Here is an 18,076-nt window from a genome sequence, read left to right as displayed (position 1 = left end):
AAAGTCCGCCTCACTGGCGGTACTCTCTGAGCTATAGAGGGTTGAGTAAAAGTCTCTAAACAGTTCATTTATTCGCTGTGGATCAGTGGAGACCCCATTCGGCGTCTGCATTTGTGGTATTAGACTTTTGGCAGCAACTTGGCGCAGCTGATGAGCTAGTAGCTTGCTTGTCCCCATGCTCATGGTGTGTATAATTAGATTTGAACATCATCTCTTCCGCTTGACGTGAGGTCAAGGTCTCAAACTCTGCCTGTAGTAGTAAATGTTTCTTATATACCTCTGGGGACGGGCCCACTGCGTATGTGGCATCAACTCAGGAAGTTGTGGGAGGCTAGGGAGGAAATTGTGGGTCCCCTAGCACAGATATTTGAATCGTCGACAGCCACAGGTGAAGTGCCTGAAGATTGGAGGATGGCAAATGTTGTGCCTTTGTTTAAAAAGGGCTGCAGGGAAAAGCCTGGGAACTACAGGCCGGTGAGCCTCACATCTGTAGGGGATAAGTTGTTTCAAAGTATTCTGAGGCTCAGGATCTACAGACATTTAGAGAGGCAAGGACTGACTAGGGACAGTCAGCATGGCTTGTGAGTGGAAAATCATGTCTCACAAATTTGATTGAATTTTTTGAAGGGGTAACCAAGAAGGTAGATGAGGGCAGTACAGTTGATGTTGTTTACATGGACTTCAGCAAGGTCTTTGACAAGGTACCACATGGCAGATTATTGCATAAGGTTAAATCTCATAGGATCCAGGGCGAGGTAGCCAAATGGATACAAAATTGCCTTGATGACAGAAGAGAGGGTGGTTGTAGAGGGGTGTTTTTCAAACTGGAGGCTTGTGACCAGCAGCGTGCCTCAGGGATCAGTGCTGCATCAGCTGTGATTTGTCATTTATATTAATGATCCGGATGAGAATTTATGGAAAGGCATGGTTAGTAAGTTTGCAGACGACATCAAGATTGGTGGCATAGTGGACAGTGAAGAAGGTTATTTAGGATTGCAAGGGTATCTTGATCAATTGGGCCAGTGGGCTGACGAATGGTAGATGGAGTTTAATTTAGATAAATGCAAGGTGATGCATTTTGGTAGATCGAATCAGGGCAGGACTTATTCAGTTAATGGTAGGGTATTGGGGAGAGTTATAGAACAAAAAGATCTAAGGGTACAGGTTCAAAGCTCCTTGAAAGTCGAGTAACAGGTGGACAGAGTAGTGAAGAAGGCATTCAGCATGCTTGGTTTCATTGGTCAGAACATTGAATACTGGAGTTGGGACATCTTGTTGAAGTTGTACAAGACATTGGTAAGGCCACACTTGGAATACTGTGTACAGTTCTGGTCACCCTATTATAGAAAGGATATTATTAAACTAGAAAAAGTGCAGAAGAGATTTATTAGGATGCTACCGGGACTTGATGGTTTGAGTTATGAGGAGAGGCTGGGTAGAGTGGGGCATTTTTCTCTGGAGCGTAGGGGACTTAGGGTGATCTTATAGAGGTCTATAAAATAATGAGGGGCATAGATCAGCTAGATATTCAATATCTTTTCCCAAAGCTAGGAGAGTCTAAAACTAGAAGGCATATGTTTGTGAGTGGGGAGAGATACAAAAGGGTCCAGAGGGGCAATTTATTCACACAGAGGGTGGTGAGTGTCTGGAATAGGCTGCTACAGGTAGTAGCAGAGACGGGTACAATTTTGTCTTTTAAAAAGAATTTCGACAGTTACATGGGTAAGATGGGTATAGAGGGATATGGGCCAAACGCAGGCAATTGGGACTAGGTTAGTGGTTAAAAAAGGGCTGCATGGACAAATTGGGCCGAAGAGCCTGTTTCCATGCTGTAAACCTCTATGACTCTAAATATAGCTTGTAAGGCACCTGTATGTAGAGTGGCTGAACGATTTTACATAGAGAGCTGCTAGTCCATAAAGGCAGCATTTAAGGGCAAGTCTGATAAATATTTGAAGCAGAGGAAGATGCATGGCCATGGGGAGCATAAGCAGGGCCGTGGGAATTCTTTCAAAACAGCACAGATGTTGTGGGCAAATAGCCACCTTTATAGTATATATACATTTGATTCTGTTTAAAATGTTCAAAATTACAAAGAAAGTTGCACATTTCCTAAAGGAAGCTGATCTCAGGCAGCAACAACGTTATTTAAACAGAAAATTCTGGAAATATCTGGCAGATACAAACAGCATTTGTAAAGAGAAAAGGCACAACAACTTCTTCTGTTTGGCCTTGTATATTTTTAGCTTCAGATTCCAGCATTTGCTTTATTTTCTTTTTACTTCAAATATTACAAAGCATGTTAGTATGATCCCAGGATAGGTTGAAAATGGTTTTCTGCAAAGTGAAATTCATTCTACTGTGTCTCAGGAATATGACTCAACTCCAAAGTGGAAGAGCACTTAGTACTGAACCAGTATGATACATTTCAAATTGCTCCAGCCCGTTACTTGTCTGAGTGAGACTCTAATTTTAGCAGGAACAGTAGCATAGTGGCTATGTTGTCAGACTAAGTAAACCAGAGACCTAGACTAATAATCCAGAAGTATGATCCAGAAGTGGGCGGCATGGTAGCACAGTGGTTAGCACTGCTGTTTCACAGCGCCAGGGACCTGGGCTCGATTCCCGGCTTGGGTCACTGTCTGTGCGGAGTTTGCACATTCTCCTCGTGTCTGTGTGGGTTTCCTCTGGGTGCTCCGGTTTCCTCCTACAGTCCAAAGATGTGCGGGTTAGGTTGATTGGCCATGCTAAAATTGCCCCTGAGGCCGAATGCCCGTGACCGCTGAAGTGTTCCCCAACAGGAAGAGAACATTCTTGCCTGGTGATTGTCGAGCAGTGTTCATTCATCCGTTGTCGTAGCGTCTGCATGGTCTCCCCAATGTACCATGCCTCGGGACAATACACATCTCTTTAACCTGTGCTTAACGCTCTCTCCACTCACATTGTCTGTACCTTTAAGACTTGATTACCTGTAAAGATTCGCATTCCAACCATTATTTTGTAAATTGAGTTTGTGTCTTTATATGCCCTGTTTGTGAACAGAACTCCCACTTACCTGACGAAGGAGCAGCGCTCCGAAAGCTCGTGGATTTTGCTACCAAATAAACCTGTTGGACTTTAACCTGGTGTTGTGAGACTTCTTACTTCTTGAATCGCTGCAGTCCATGTTCTGTGGGTTGACCCACAATGCTGTTAGGGAGGGAATTCCAGGATTTTGATCCAGCGACTGTGAAGGAACAGTGATATATTTTCAAGTCAGGATGGTGAGTGACTTGGAGGGGAACTTGCAGGTGGTGGTGTTCCCATGTATCTGCTGCCCTTGTCCTTCGAGATGGAAGTGGTCATGGGTTTGGAAGGTGCTGTCCGAGCATCTTTGGTGAATTGCTGCAGTGCATCTTGTAGATAGTACACACTGCTGCTACTGAGTGTCGGTGGTAGAGGGAGTGGATGTGGTGCCAATCAAGCAGACTGCTTTATCCTGGATGGTGTCAAGCGTCTTGTGTGTTGTGGAAGCTGCACCCATCCAGGCAAGTGGGGACTATTCCATCACACTCCTGACTTGTGCCTTGTAGATGGTGGATAGGGTTTGGGGAGTCAGGAGGTGAGTTACTCACCGCAGTATTCCTAGACTCTGACCTGCTTTTGTAGCCACTGTGTTTATGTGGTGAGTCCAGTTGAGTTTCTAGCCAATGGTAACCCCAAGGATGTGGGAGATTCAGTGATGGTAACACCATTGAATGTCAAGGGGAGGTGATTAACGTGTCTCTTATTGGTAATGGTGATTGGCTGGCATTTGTATGGTGCGAATGTTATTTGCCACTTATCAGCCCAAGTCTGGATATTGTCTAGATCTTGTTGCATTTGAACATGGACTGCTTCCACATCTGAGGAGTCACGAATAATGCTGAACATTGTGCAATCATCATTGCTAATAGTGAACATGCATCTGGTTCATGAACGCCTGTTGGGTAAGGAAATCAGCCATTCTTACCTATTATGGCTGATTTGTAACAACAGATCACAGTTGATTCTTAACTGCCCTATGAAGTGATGCAGCAAGCCACTCAGTTGTCAAAAGGTGGCTAACAGCTCATTCTGTCGAACAATTAAAGGAACAGCAATAAATGCTGGCCCTGTCAAATATTAGATTTAGATCAGGTATTTTAGAAGTCATTTTAATGATGCATTTATATTCACATCCCATGAACTGACAAAAGAAAGTTCCAACTGAAGGGCAGTTGGACATGTAACCACCAGATACTGCCGAAATTCATTTCACCTATGTCCATTAAGGCCATCAGGTAGCAGAGTGGATTTGAAGTGTGGTAGTAGGCCAGTCTCTGCCTCACCAATGTTCCATTTCATTTTTTCAAAAACTTTACATTCATCTACATCTTGAAGGTTGTGTTGCCTGCCTGGTGCTCGGGTTCAGGATATCTCATCTGGGCTGCAGAGGAACTTGGAGTGGGAGGGTAAAACTCCAGTTGTCGTGGTCCACGTAGGTACCAATGACATAGGTAGAACAGGAACAGAGGTTCTACTAAGGAAATATGAAAAGCTAGGAGCTAATTTAAAAAGCAGAACCAAAAAGGTAATAATCTCTGGATTACTACCTGAGCCATGAGCGAATTGGCACAGGGTCAATAAGATTAAGGAGGTAAATGTGTGGCTCAAAGATTGGTGTGGGAGGAATGGGTTTGAATTCATGGGACATTGGCACCAGTATTGGGGAAGAGGGGACCTGTTCCGATGGGATGGTATTCATCTGAATCGTGCTGGGACCAGAGTCCTGGCAAATCGTATAACTAGGCTGTAGATAGGGCTTTAAACTAAATAGTGTGGGGGAGGGTTCAGTTGTATGGAGAATTAGAAAATCAAAGGTAAAGGAGAGGGTAGGAGTGCAGGTTAATGATGAGGACTTTCAACTAGTTAAAGGAGCCGAGGGCTCAGGAGAGGTCAGTAAAGTTTCCAGACCACGTAATAGAACAGAGAGTATAGAAGGTGGCAGGAATCTAACCTCAGGCAGAGTAAAAAAGGTGACAAGCATGAGAAGGGAGGTGGTCAACACAGTGCAAGGAGATGGTCTGGGGAAGAATAACCAGCCTGTGACAGGAAGGGACAGAGCATGCAAACAAAGGAATGCACTAACAAATCGGGTCCAGGTAAGAAAGACTAACATAAAGACACTTTACCTGAATGCACGTAGCATTCGAAACAAAGTGAATGAGTTGACGGCACAAATCAGTACAAATGGGTATGAACGAGTGGCCATTACAGAAACGTGGTTGCAGGGTGACCAGGACTGGGAACTAAATATCCAGGGGTATCAGACAATTCGGAAGGGTAGACAGGAAGGAAAAGGAGGTGGGGTAGCTCTGTTAATTAAGGATAACATCAAGGCGGTAGTGAGAAACAATATAGGCTCTAAGGAGCAAAATGTGGAATCAATGTGGGTGGAGACAAGGAATAGTAAGGGGAAAAAGTCACTGGTGGGCATAGTCTATAGGCCCCCAAATAATAACTTCAAGGTGGGGGGGTTATAAACAAACAAATAACAAATGCATGTAAAAATGGAACAGCAATAATCATGGGGGATTTTAACCTCCATATTGATTGGTCAACTCAAGTCGGACGCGGTGGACTTGAGGAAGAGTTCTTAGAATGCTGTTGCGATAGTTTCCTCGAACAGTATGTTACAGAACCTACGAGGGAGCAAGCTATCTTGGATCTGGTCCTGTGTAATGAGACAGGTAAAATTAATGATCTCCTTGTGAGGGATCCTCTTGGAATGAGTGATCACAATATGGTTGAATTTCTAATACAGATGGAGGGTGAGAAACCAGTGTCCTCTGCTTGAACAAGGGGGATTACAATAGGATGAGGGCGGAGTTGGCTAATGTAGACTGGGAGCGCAGACTAGTTGGTGGGACAGTTGAGGAACAGTGAAGGATTTTTAAGGAGATTTTTCTCAGTACTCAGCAAAAATATATTCCAGTGAAAAAGAAGGAATGTAAGAAAAGGGATAACCAGCCGTGGATAAGGAAATAAAGGAGAGTATCAAATTAAAAACCAATGCATACAGAGTGGCCAAAATTAGTGGGGAACTAGAAGATTGGGAAGGCTTTAAAAAACAACAAAGAATTACTAAGAAAGCAATAAAGAAAGGAAAGATAGATTATGAAAGTAAACTAGCACAAAATATAAAAACTGATAGTAAAAGTTTTTACAAATATATAAAACGGAAAAGAGTGGCTAAAGTAAATGTTGGTCCCTTAGAAGATCAGAAGGGGGATTTAATAATAGGAAACGAGGAAATGGCCGAGGCCTTAAACAAGTTTTTTGTGTCGGTCTTCACAGTGGAGGACACAAATAGCATACCAATAATTGACGGTCATGGGACTGTAGGGGGTGAGGACCTTAAAACAATCACTGTTACTAAAGAGGTAGTGCTGGGTAGGCTCATGGGACTAAAAGTAGACAAGTCCCCTGGTCTGGATGGAATGCATCCCAGGGTACTAAAAGAAAAGGCAGAAGTAATAGCAAATGCATTAGTTGTAATTTATCAAAATTCACTGGACTCTGGGGAGGTGCCAGCTGATTGGAAAACAGCTAATGTAACGCCACTGTTTTAAAAAGGAGGTAGACAAAAGGCAGATAACTACAGGCCGGTTAGCTTAACATCCGTAGTTGGGAAAATGCTGGAATCTATCATTAAGGAAGAAGTAGCAGGACACCTGGAAAAGAATGGTTCAATCAAGCAGACGCAGCATGGATTCATGAAGGGAAAGTCATGTTTGACTCACTTTCTGGAATCTTTTGAGGATATAACGAGTGCGGGTGACAGAGGGGAACTGGTGGATGTGGTGTATTTAGATTTCCAGAAGGCATTCGATAAGGTGCCTCACAAAAGGTTGCTGCATAAGATAAAGGTACACGGAGTTGGGGGTAAAGTGTTAGCGTGGATTGAGGATTGGCTATCTGACAGAAAGCAGAGAGTCGGAATAAATGGGTGCTTTTCCAGTTGGCAATCAGTGACGAGTGGCGTGCCGCAGGGATCGGTGCTGGAGCCTCAACTATTTACCATATACATAGACGATCTGGAGGAGGGGACCGAGTGTAGGGTAACAAAGTTTGCGGAGGACACAGAGATGAGTGGGAAAGCAAATTACGTGGAGGACACAGAGAGTCTGCAGAGAGATTTGGATAGGCTAAGTGAATGGGCAAGGATCTGGCAAATGGAGTATAACGTTGGTAAGTGTGAGGTTATCCACTTTGGAAGGAATAATAGTAAAATGGACTATTATTTAAACGGTGAAAAATTACAACATGCTACTGTGCAGAGGGACCTGGGGGTCCTTGTGCATGAATCACAAAAACTCAGTTTGCAGGTGCAGCTGGTGGTCAAGAAGGCAAATGGAATGTTGACCTTTATCGCAAGAGGGATGGAGTATAAAAGCAGGGAGGTCATGCTGCAACTATACAGGGTACTGGTGAGGCCGCACCTCGAGTACTGTGTACAATTTTGGTCCCCTTATTTAAGAAAGGATATATTAGCTTTGGAGGGGGTACAGAGAAGGTTCACCAGGTTGATTCCGGAGATGAGGGGGTTAGCTTATGAGGAGAGATTGAGTAGACTGAGCCTGTACTCATTGGAGTTGAGAAGGTTGAGGGGAGATCTTATAGAGACATATAAGATAATGAAGGGGCTAGACAGGGTAGAAGCAGCGAGGTTATTTCCACTTACAATGGAAACAAGAACTAGGGGGCATAGCCTCAAAATACGGGGGAGTCAATTTAGAACAGAGTTGAGGAGGAACGTCTTCTCCCAGAGGGTAGTGAATCTTTGGAATTCTCTGCCCAATGAAGCAGTAGAGGCTACCTCGTTAAATGTGTTCAAGTCACAGATAGATTTTTAACCATTAAGGGAATTAAGGGTTATGGGGAGCAGGCGGGTAAGTAGAACTGAACCCACTATCAGATCAGCCATGATCTTATTGAATGGTGGAGCAGGCTTGAGGGGCTAGATGGCCTACTCCTGCTCCTATTTCTTATGTTCTTGTGTACACAAAAGCAAATTTTCAAGTCAATTCATCACTTAAACGTATAAGCTATTTCAGACTACTGTAGACAGATAACAGATGGACAGGGCAATTAACTTTTTCAGATCTTCCTATCTTGGCAGCACAGGGTACATAACATAAAAATAAAACTGTCATGGTGTGATAGATAGATGGATAGGTAAATCAAGAACAGCTTGGTATGGGACATAGTGCACTAATTAACTAGTCAATAATTATTATGCCCATAAACTCCCATTACAGAGGTTTTCATTTAGAAGATTCATAGTTTCAGAAAAAGCCTTTGAGTCAATTTTGGATATTAAAAGAAAAAAAAAACCTCTATAACCTACCTCATAAATTTGTTTTGAGCTGACAAAGACATTTCCTATTTCAACGTGGTCCACGTTCAGGATAACCCTGGGGCCCAAACCTTCGCACTTGATACGGAGGGGCAAGCGAGTTTCTCGACCTAAAGAAAAAGAGCATTCAAACACAGTCTTAACTCTACCACATCATATTGAGTAAAACATCTATAAGCATCACCTTGTAGCTGTGACAGTTTGTATTTGTTGACTATTTCTGTGAACTCAGTAAAAAGCACAGTAAAAGACCGCTGGGCAGTAATTATGGGAGACACTTTTAGTAACAATCAGATTGTGATGAATTAGGATTCCAGCAGTGACCAACGTTCAACCTCACTGGTCTTAACAAACTTACCTTACCAAATACACTGTTCATCAGTCCAAGTAATACTGTCCCCTTTTTCAGCTATCTTGTCCTACTGCAAAATAATTGATCTCTGATCTAATGGGAATGTGCCTTCAGTGGGTAGTTCCTGTGCTCTGGAAGCTGGCACTGAGGTAGATGTGCTATGCAGTTTCAGATAGAAGTGAATTTGAAACTTTTATCCAAAATGCGTTGTACTTTTCATCTGCAGCTAATGCAGTGGTATTGGTGAAGGCTCTAGAACAGTCCCTCCCAAAGTAAGCTGTTCAAAGGCAGGGAGTGGGATATGGTTAAATGATGTGGAAATGCTGGCGTTGGACTGGGGTAAACACAGTAAGAACTCTCACAACACCAGGTTAAAGTCCAACAGGGTTATTTGGCAGCAAAAGCCACTAGCTTTCGGGAGCGCTCGCTGCTCCTTCGTCAGGTAAGTGGGATTTCAGTTCACAAACAGGGCACAAACTCCGTTTACAAAATAATGGTTGGAATGCGAGTCTTTTATAGGTAATCAAGTCTTAAAGGTACAGACAATGTGAGTGGAGAGAGCATTAAGCACAGGTTAAAGAGATGTGTATTGTCTCCAGACAGGGCAGTTAGTGAGATTTTGCAAGCCCAGGCAAGTCGTGGGGGTTACAGATAGTGTGACATGAACCCAAGATCCCAGTTGAGGCCGTCCTGATGTGTGCGGAACGTGGTTATCAGTCTCTGCTCAGCGACTCTGCGTTGTCGTGAAGGCCGCCTTGGAGAGCGCTTACCCAAAAATCAGAGGCCGAATGCCCGTGACCGCTGAAGTGTTCCCCAACAGGAAGAGAACCAGTGATTGTCGAGCGGTGTTCATTCATCCGTTGTCGTAGCGTCTGCATGGTCTCCCCAATGTACCATGCCTCGGGACATCCTTTCCTGCAGCGTATCAGGTAGACAGGCGTTCTCCAAGGCGGCCTTCACGACACACGACAGCGCAGAGTCGCTGAGCAGAGACTGATAGCCAAGTTCCGCAGATACGAGGACGGCCTCAACAGGATCTTAGGTTCATGTCACACTATTTGTAACCCCCACGACTTGCCTGGGCTTGCAAAATCTCACTAAACTGTCCCGGCTGGAGACAATACACATCTCTTTAACCTGTGCTTAACCCTCTCTCCACTCACATTGTCTGTACCTTTAAGACTTGATTACCTGTAAAAGACTCGCATTCCAACCATTATTTTGTAAACTGAGTTTGTGTCTTTGTTTGTCCTGTTGGTGAACTGAAATCCCACTCACCTGACGAAGGAGCAGCGAGCGCTCCGAAAGCTAGTGGCTTTTGCTATCGAATAAACCTGTTGGACTTTAACCTGGTGTTGTGAGACTTCTTACTATGGTTAAATGGGCAGGAGTCAGGCATATTTTATTTAGAACATAGAACAATACAGCACAGTACAGGCCTTTCGGCCCTCGATGTTGTGCCGAGCATTGTCCGAAACCAAGATCAAGCTATCCCACTCCCTATCATTCTGGTGTGCTCCATGTGCCTATCCAATAACCGCTTGAAAGTTCCTAAAGTGTCCAACTCCACTATCACAGTCGGCAGTCCATTCCACACCCCAACCACTCTCTGAGTAAAGAACCTACCTCGGACATCCCTCCTACATCTCCCTCAATGAACCTTATAGTTACGTCCCCTAGTAACAGCTACATCCACCCGAGGAAATAGTCTCTGAACGTCCACTCTATCTATCCCCCTCATCATCTTATAAACCTCTGTTAAGTCGCCTCTCATCCTCCTCCGCTCTAAAGAGAAAAGCCCTAGCTCCCACAACCTTTCCTCATAAGACCTACCCTCCAAACCAGGCAGCATCCTGGTAAATCTCCTTTGCACTCTCTCCAATGCTTCCACATCCTTCTTATAGTGAGGTGACCAGAACTGCACACAATATTCCAAATGTGGTCTCACCAAGGCCCTGTACAGTTGCAGCATAACCCCACAGCTCTTAAACTCAAACCTCCTGTTAATAAACACTAACACACCATAGACCTTCTTCACGGCTCTATCCACTTGAGTGGCAACCTTCAGAGATCTGTGGATATAAACCCCAAGATCTCTCTGTTCCTCCACATTCCTCAGAACCCTGCCGTTGACCCTGTAATCCGCATTCAAATTTGTCCTACCAAAATGAATCACCTCGCACTTATCAGGGTTAAACTCCATCTGCCATTTTTCGGCCCAGTTCTGCATCCTATCAATGTCTCTTTGCAGCCTACAACAGCCCTCTACCTCATCCACTACTCCATCATCAACCTTGGTGTCATCAGCAAAATTACTGATCCACCTTTCAGCCCCCTCCTCCAAGTCATTGATAAAAATCACAAATAGCAGAGGATCCAGCACTGATCCCCGTGGTATACTGCTGGTAACTGGTCTCCAGTCTGAAAATTTTCCATCCACCACCACCACTCTCTGTCTTCTATGAGATAAGTAAGAAGTTTCACAACACCAGGTTAAAGTCCAACAGGTTTCTTTGGTAGCAAAAGCCACACAAGCTTTCGGAGCCTTAAGCCCCTTCTTCAGGTGAGTGGGAATTCTGTTCACAAACAAGGCATTTAAGACACAATCTCAATTTACATGAATAATGGTTGTAATGCGAATACTTACAACTAATCAAGTCTTTAAGATACAAACAATGTGAGTGGAGAGAGCATCAAGACAGGCTAAAGAGATGTATATTGTCTCCAGACAGGACAGCCAGTGAGACTCTGCAGGTCCAGGCAAGCTGTGGGGTTTACAAATAGTGTGACATGAACCCAATATCCCGGTTGAGGCTGTCCTCATGTGTGCGGAACTTGGCTATCAGTTCCTCCAGACAGGACAGCCAGTGAGACTCTGCAGGTCCAGGCAATGATAGTCAGTTACTTACCCAATCAGCCAAATTTCCCTCTATCCCATGCCTCCTTACTTTCTTCATGAGCCGACCATGGGGGACCTTATCAAACGCCTTACGAAAATCCATGTATACGACATCAACTGCTCTACCTTCATCTACACACTTAGTTATCTCCTCAAAGAATTCAATCAAATTTGTGAGACAAGACTTACCCTTCACGAATCCGTGTTGACTATTCCGGATTGAGCTGCATCTTTCCAAATGGTCATAAATCTTATCCCTCATTAACTTACCAACCACTGAAGTAAGACTAACCCGCCTATAATTACCAGGGTCATTCCTATTTCCTTTCTTGAACAGAGGAACAACATTTGCCACTCTCCAGTCCTCTGGCATTATCCCCGTGGACAGTGAGGACCCAAAGATCAAAGCCGAAGGCTCTGCAATCTCATCCCTTGCCTCCCAAAGAATCCTAGGATATATCCTATCTGGCCCAGGGGACTTATCGACCCTCAAGTTTTTCAAAATTGCGAATACATCTTTCCTCAGAACATCTACCTCTTCCAGCCTATCAGCCTGTATCACACTCACATCCTCAAAAACATGGCCCCTCTCCTTGGTGAACACTGAAGGAAAGTATCCATTCATCGCCTCTCCTATCTCTTCTGACTCCATGCACAAGTTCCCACTACTGTCCTTGACCGGCCCTAACCTCACCCTGATCATTCTTTTATTTCTCACATAAGAGTAAAAAGCCTTGGGGTTTTCCTTGATCCGACCCACCAAGGACTTCTCATGCCCCCTCCTAGCTCTCCTAAACCCTTTTTTTAGCTCATTCCTTGCTATCTTGTAACCCTCAAGCGACCCAACTGAACCTTGTTTTCTCATCCTTACATACGTTTCCATTTTCCTTTTGACAAGACATTCAACCTCTTTTGTGAACCATGGTTCCCTCATTCGGCCATTTCCTCCCTGCCTGACAGGGACATACCTATCAAGGACATGCAGTATTTGTTCCTTAAACAAGCTCCACTTTTCATTTGTGCCTTTCCCTGACAGTTTCTGTTCCCATCTTATGCTCCCTCATCGCATCATAATTACCCCTCCCCCAATTATAAACTTTGCCCTGCCATAGGGCCCTATCCCTCTCCATTGCAATAATGAAAGACACCGAATTGTGGTCACTAACTCCAAAGTGCTCTCCCACAAACAAATCCAACACTTGGCCCGGTTCATTTCCCAGTACCAAATCCAATGTGGCCTCACCTCTTGTCAGCTTATCCACATATTGTGTCAGGAAACCCTCCCGCACACACTGTACAAAAACTGCCCCATCCGAACTATTCAACCTGTAAAGGTTCCAATCAATATTTGGAAAGTTGAAGTCACCCATGACAACTACCCTGTGACCTCCACACCTATCCATAATCTGCTTAGCAATTTCTTCCTCCACATCTCTATTACTATTTGGGGGCCTATAGAAAACCCCCAACAACATGAGCGCTCCTTTCCTATTTCTAACTTCAGTCCATATTACCTCAGTAGGCAGATCCCCCTCAAACTGCCTTTCTGCAGCCGTTAAACTATCCTTGATTAACAATGCTACTCCTCCACCTCTTTTATCACCCTCCCTACTCCTACTGAAACATCTATACCCCAGGACCTCCAACAACCATTCCTGTCCCTGTTCTAACCATGTCTCCGTAATGGCCACAACATCGTAGTCCCAAGTACCAATCCACGCTCCAAATTCACCTACCTTATTCCGGATGCTCCTTGCATTGAAGTAGACACACTTCAACCCACCTTCCTGTCTGCTGGTACGCTCCTGCGACCTTGATACCCTCCTCAGTACCTCACTACACTCAACACTGGCTTCTGGACTACAGCTCGCTTTCCCATCCCCCTGACAAATTAGTTTAAACCCCCCCGAAGAGCCGTAGCAAATTTCCCTCCCAGGATATTTATTTGAAAAATGGCACCATCCAACTGACTTCTGGAATATCTGATCGGAATCTTATATTTTCTTATTCTTTAAACCTTTCTACAAGATAGAAGTGGCCTAAATTGAGGTAGATGAAACATTAAGGCAGCAGAATATAAATGAAGTCAACTCCCCTCCAGTCGGGGAATCTAAAGGTGTTATCATCTTCAAATTCAGGAAAAGCTTCTTTAAAATGTTGTGACAATATGGAGCACACTTTCCCAGGGGCCACAGGTACATTCTGGGTGTTGAAAGGGAAATGCTTATTGTGCAGTTGGAGAAATGATAGGATATTTAAATTGGACAAAATTGTCAGAATCATTAAAAATGGCAAAACCAGCTCAGTGAGCTAAATGGTGCACTGCTATTGTGAAGTCGTCTTTAATAAAGTTGTCACTTTACACAATGAATGGAAAAATGAACCCTTGATATACATGCTGGCTTTCAAGTACACAATAACATCAACAATCCTTCAACAGAGTAAGAAGTGTACTTTATCCTCAGTATTCCCACTCTTTTTCTGTTCTTAAGATAAAAAGTCTTACTGAGCTACAGTCTCTTAAATGCCAACTATAGTTCACCCAAGTTGCCATTATACAAATGTGAGTCTACACAGTAATTAGTGAAAAATCATTCAAACACAGAAACATTTGGAGATAGTAGTATAATGATAATGCTACTGGACTAGTAAGCTAGATGACCAGCCTAACACCCGAGAGACACGAGTTCAAATCCCACTAGGGCAGGGATAAATTCAATTTATTAGATCTGGAATAAAATGATAGCCTCGCTAATAATGATCACAAAACTACTGAATTATCTCTAGAAAAAAGCCCACATGGTTCACTAGTGCCCTCTGACTGAGCGGAGATCTGTCATTCTTACCCTGTCTGGCGTAAATGTGACTCCAGACGCCTAGCTGTAGTCGACTCACCACCAACTGGTCAAGAGCAAATGGGGATGGGCAATAGATGCTGACCTTACCAGCAATGTTCACATCCCAAAAACAAATAATTTTAAAAAATCAGAGTCTAGCCTAATCCCATTCTCATCTGACATTGCAGGCACTCATCTTCTAGCAGGAGCATTGGGAAGGAAGAGTAGTAACTCTGGTAAACTCCAGTTAAGATTTCCCTCCCTATTCAGAATTCCAACAGTAAGATCAGCTAATGCAGCATTAAAAAGGAATCAAGCTTACAACTATGACTTTGCAAATCAGTTACTAAGCTGCTTAAAACTGCTGTGCTGTACAAAACTATGACAGTATTATAATTTCATTTGGTTCATCTAGATGTTCAAAGCCATGTGTCAAAAACTTTTATGTTATCATAACTTATACCTTTCCTTCATTTGCCATTTTTCCATTCTGAATACACATAGTTCAACATGGTGGAAACAGAGTCTGGATGTTCAGTTGAATGTTGTGATCAAGCAAGCAAGTGATAGTGTTTAAATATGTGAAATATCCCTTTTACCAAACTAGATATGACAGTAAGTACATACTGTAGGAGAATTTTTTTTAAAAAGCATATTGACAATACATGCTTTGCAAGTTTGGAGTGATAGGGCAATTGAAACAGTTCAGCCTAAATGTAGGAGCCAGGTATTAAGGTCAGACATCCACTCAATACATTATGTGAATTCAGACCTAAAGGTTAGCCAACTTCTACAGATAGGAAGGATACACAAAGGATACACGGTTCATCTGGTTGAAATTTAATTTTCAAAGGCCATAATAGATGTGCACTGGCTGACTGTAACTAACAAAGAAGTGTTGGAACACCTAGTCACTAACCCCTTTAAGGCTACAATGTACTAAAACTAAAAACTAATTAACGTGAAACTGATTTTGAGGTTACCTTATATTGCATAACTAGAATTTACAGCAGTCTACGCTGGTGTTCAAGTTTCACAAAAGTCTACTCCTACCCTCCGTCTAATTCCATAACAGATTATTTCATTCCATAGGACGCTGGGTCAATAGTTATGTCTCAATCAACACCAGCAGGACCAATCGTCTGGTCATTTTTCCCTGTAGCCCTTCCTTTCTGCAAAGTGCCTGTCAGATTTACTTGCATTGTAACCTTGACTACACTTCAGAAGTACTTCATTGATGGTGAAGGGTTTCAGAATGGCTTGAAGATGTTAAAGTTGCTTTATAAATGCGTGTTCTTTATTTCAATCAGTTACATGGAGAGTTAGGAAAATGATCTCATTTGTGTGTGGTTATTGATTGTTCACTCAAATCTTTCACACTTGACCTTGTAAATATTTAATTGTCTTTTTTTTTTTAAATAGCATTTTCTTGTTTTTAAAATCATCAGCTTCCTTAAAGTTTATTCTATAGCCTCCCCCTATTGGCTAAGCAAAGTTAACTAATGTAGCGTACGAGGGTTCCACACTGTCTTGGCTGACCTCGGCAGCTGAAGCACTTAATGCATTTCAATGTGGTCAATTTTCATTTTGACCTTACTGCTTTCCAAACAGTAAGACCTCCCCACACCCTTTTGCCTTTCTGACTGACCTTGGTGAGCCCACCTCACTTACCTGCTTCTCTACCCTCCATTGCTGACTGTAGCCCCAGCAGTGGCCACTACCCCCAGTGGCACTAAAAAACTGCTGATTCTCTGATTGGCCCGTAGCTCATGGAGGTGAGGCATCTTGTTTCAGGGTCGGAGGGAGATGGAAGCCACAACTGAGCCACACAAAATTGCATTGTGGTTTCCAGGGAGGAGCCGTCGGGCTCGCCCCAGATTTTCCAAGGGGTGGATGGGGTTACCACCTCTGTGATTCCCACGGTGGGCAGGACAGGAAAATTTTCTCCTTGGTGTTGACTTGATGAGCCGAAAGGCCTCTTTCTGCAATGTTGGGATTCTATGGTTCTATTATCAGCAACACGTTTGCCAATTTGTGCCCTAATCTGGTGCGGCTGAATGATGGTAATGGTAACCCTCCCCCCCGAGGCTTTGATTCTGCACTGCTAGTGAGAGAGGCTGTTTGGGCAATCTGCTCCTGCTCACTTGGCAAGTAATCCTTTCAGTAACTCATACTTTGTGGATGAACTCTTCTACAACCCCATCAATGGGATGCCTGGAGTCCTCATCGAGTGGACTAAAGGAGTGCTCAGACAATGATTCAATTGTATGGACAAATCTGGCGCTTCATCTAAAGGAGCTCAGAACAAATGCCTCATATGATGGTGATTTGCTTTATTTGTTCAAGCAATGATTCCACTTCTACGGGGTATAATTCAGTATAAATTGGCCATTACTGAGAAGACACGGGATTGCTATTGTAAGAAAATGAAAATTTCACACTCATTGAAAAGTGGATGCTCCTTGGAGTCTGAGGTCTTACAAACAGCTTTAGGACAAAGAACAAAGAAAATTGCAGCACAGGAACAGGCCCTTCAGCCCTCCAAGCTTGCACTGGCCATGCTGCCCGACTTAACTAAAACTCCCTACCCTTCCGGGGACCATATTCCTCTATTCCCAACCTATTCATGTACTTGTCAAGACGCCCTTAAAAGTCACTACCGTATCCGCTTCCACTACCTCCCCCGGCAACGAGTTCCAGGCACCCACCACCCTATGTGTAAAAAATCTGCCTCGTACATCTCCTTTAAACCTTGCCCCTTGCACCTTAAACCGATGCCCCCTTAGTAATTGACTCTTCCACCCTGGGAAAAAGCTTCTGACTATCCACTCTGTCCATGCTTCTCATAATCTTGTAGACTTCTATCAGGTCGCCCCTCAACCTCCGTCGCTCCAGTGAGAACAAACCAAGTTTCTCCAACCTCTCCTCATAGCTAATGCTCTCCATTCTGCAGCTGACCTCAGCTACTAAAACAAAGCAAATTCTTTCCCATTATCTGTATTTATCCGATTTACACTCAGCATGAAAGTTTTATTTTGATGGGGTTACTCTTTGTCTGAATTGAAAATATGTTCATCTCCACTACAAACAGTTTGCCGCTGATGAGCAGAAGAAAAGAAAAGTTTTAAAGGGCTAGAAAATTAAAAGTTATTAGCTTTTGAGAATACAAGTCACCCATGAACTAACATCAAAGTTCTTTCTGAAGTTATGCTTGGTTAGTATTGCTACCTTTGAGAGGCTGCAAGGTGATCCCAATGTACTTGCTGCATCAAACAGAAATGAATTCTTTGTTCCCTTTGAAAATGCAAAACCTCAGAGGCACTAATGTAAAATCAGCATTTTAGCACCTGTCAATTCTACTCCCTAATTCACTGTGAATAAATCAATAGATGAATCAATACCATTTTAGGACAACCACTGGCAAATAAAAACAGGGACATTATTCTAACTCAACTGAATGCTGGCATAGAAAAATTGTCTCATCAAACATAAGAGCAAATAGCAAAGATTATTATTGGATAGATCCAATGAGAGTGGGTAAATATAGGAGAAAGGGAATAATCCACACT

General features: G+C 43.4%; 1 protein-coding gene across 1 annotated transcript in view; it reads right to left on the bottom strand.

The window, feature by feature from the left end:
* Positions 1-18,076, bottom strand: part of LOC144493117 (hydrocephalus-inducing protein-like) — a 440,489-nt gene that overhangs the window by 156,538 nt on the left and 265,875 nt on the right. The window contains exon 10 of the mRNA XM_078212019.1: positions 8,411-8,529. Within this exon, the coding sequence (XP_078068145.1) occupies positions 8,411-8,529 (119 nt within the window). The remainder of the gene's footprint in view (positions 1-8,410; positions 8,530-18,076) is intronic.

This window comes from Mustelus asterias, chromosome 4 (genome assembly GCF_964213995.1).
Source record: "Mustelus asterias chromosome 4, sMusAst1.hap1.1, whole genome shotgun sequence".
Lineage (NCBI taxonomy): Eukaryota > Metazoa > Chordata > Chondrichthyes > Carcharhiniformes > Triakidae > Mustelus > Mustelus asterias.
This window is presented reverse-complemented; position numbering and strand designations above follow the sequence as displayed.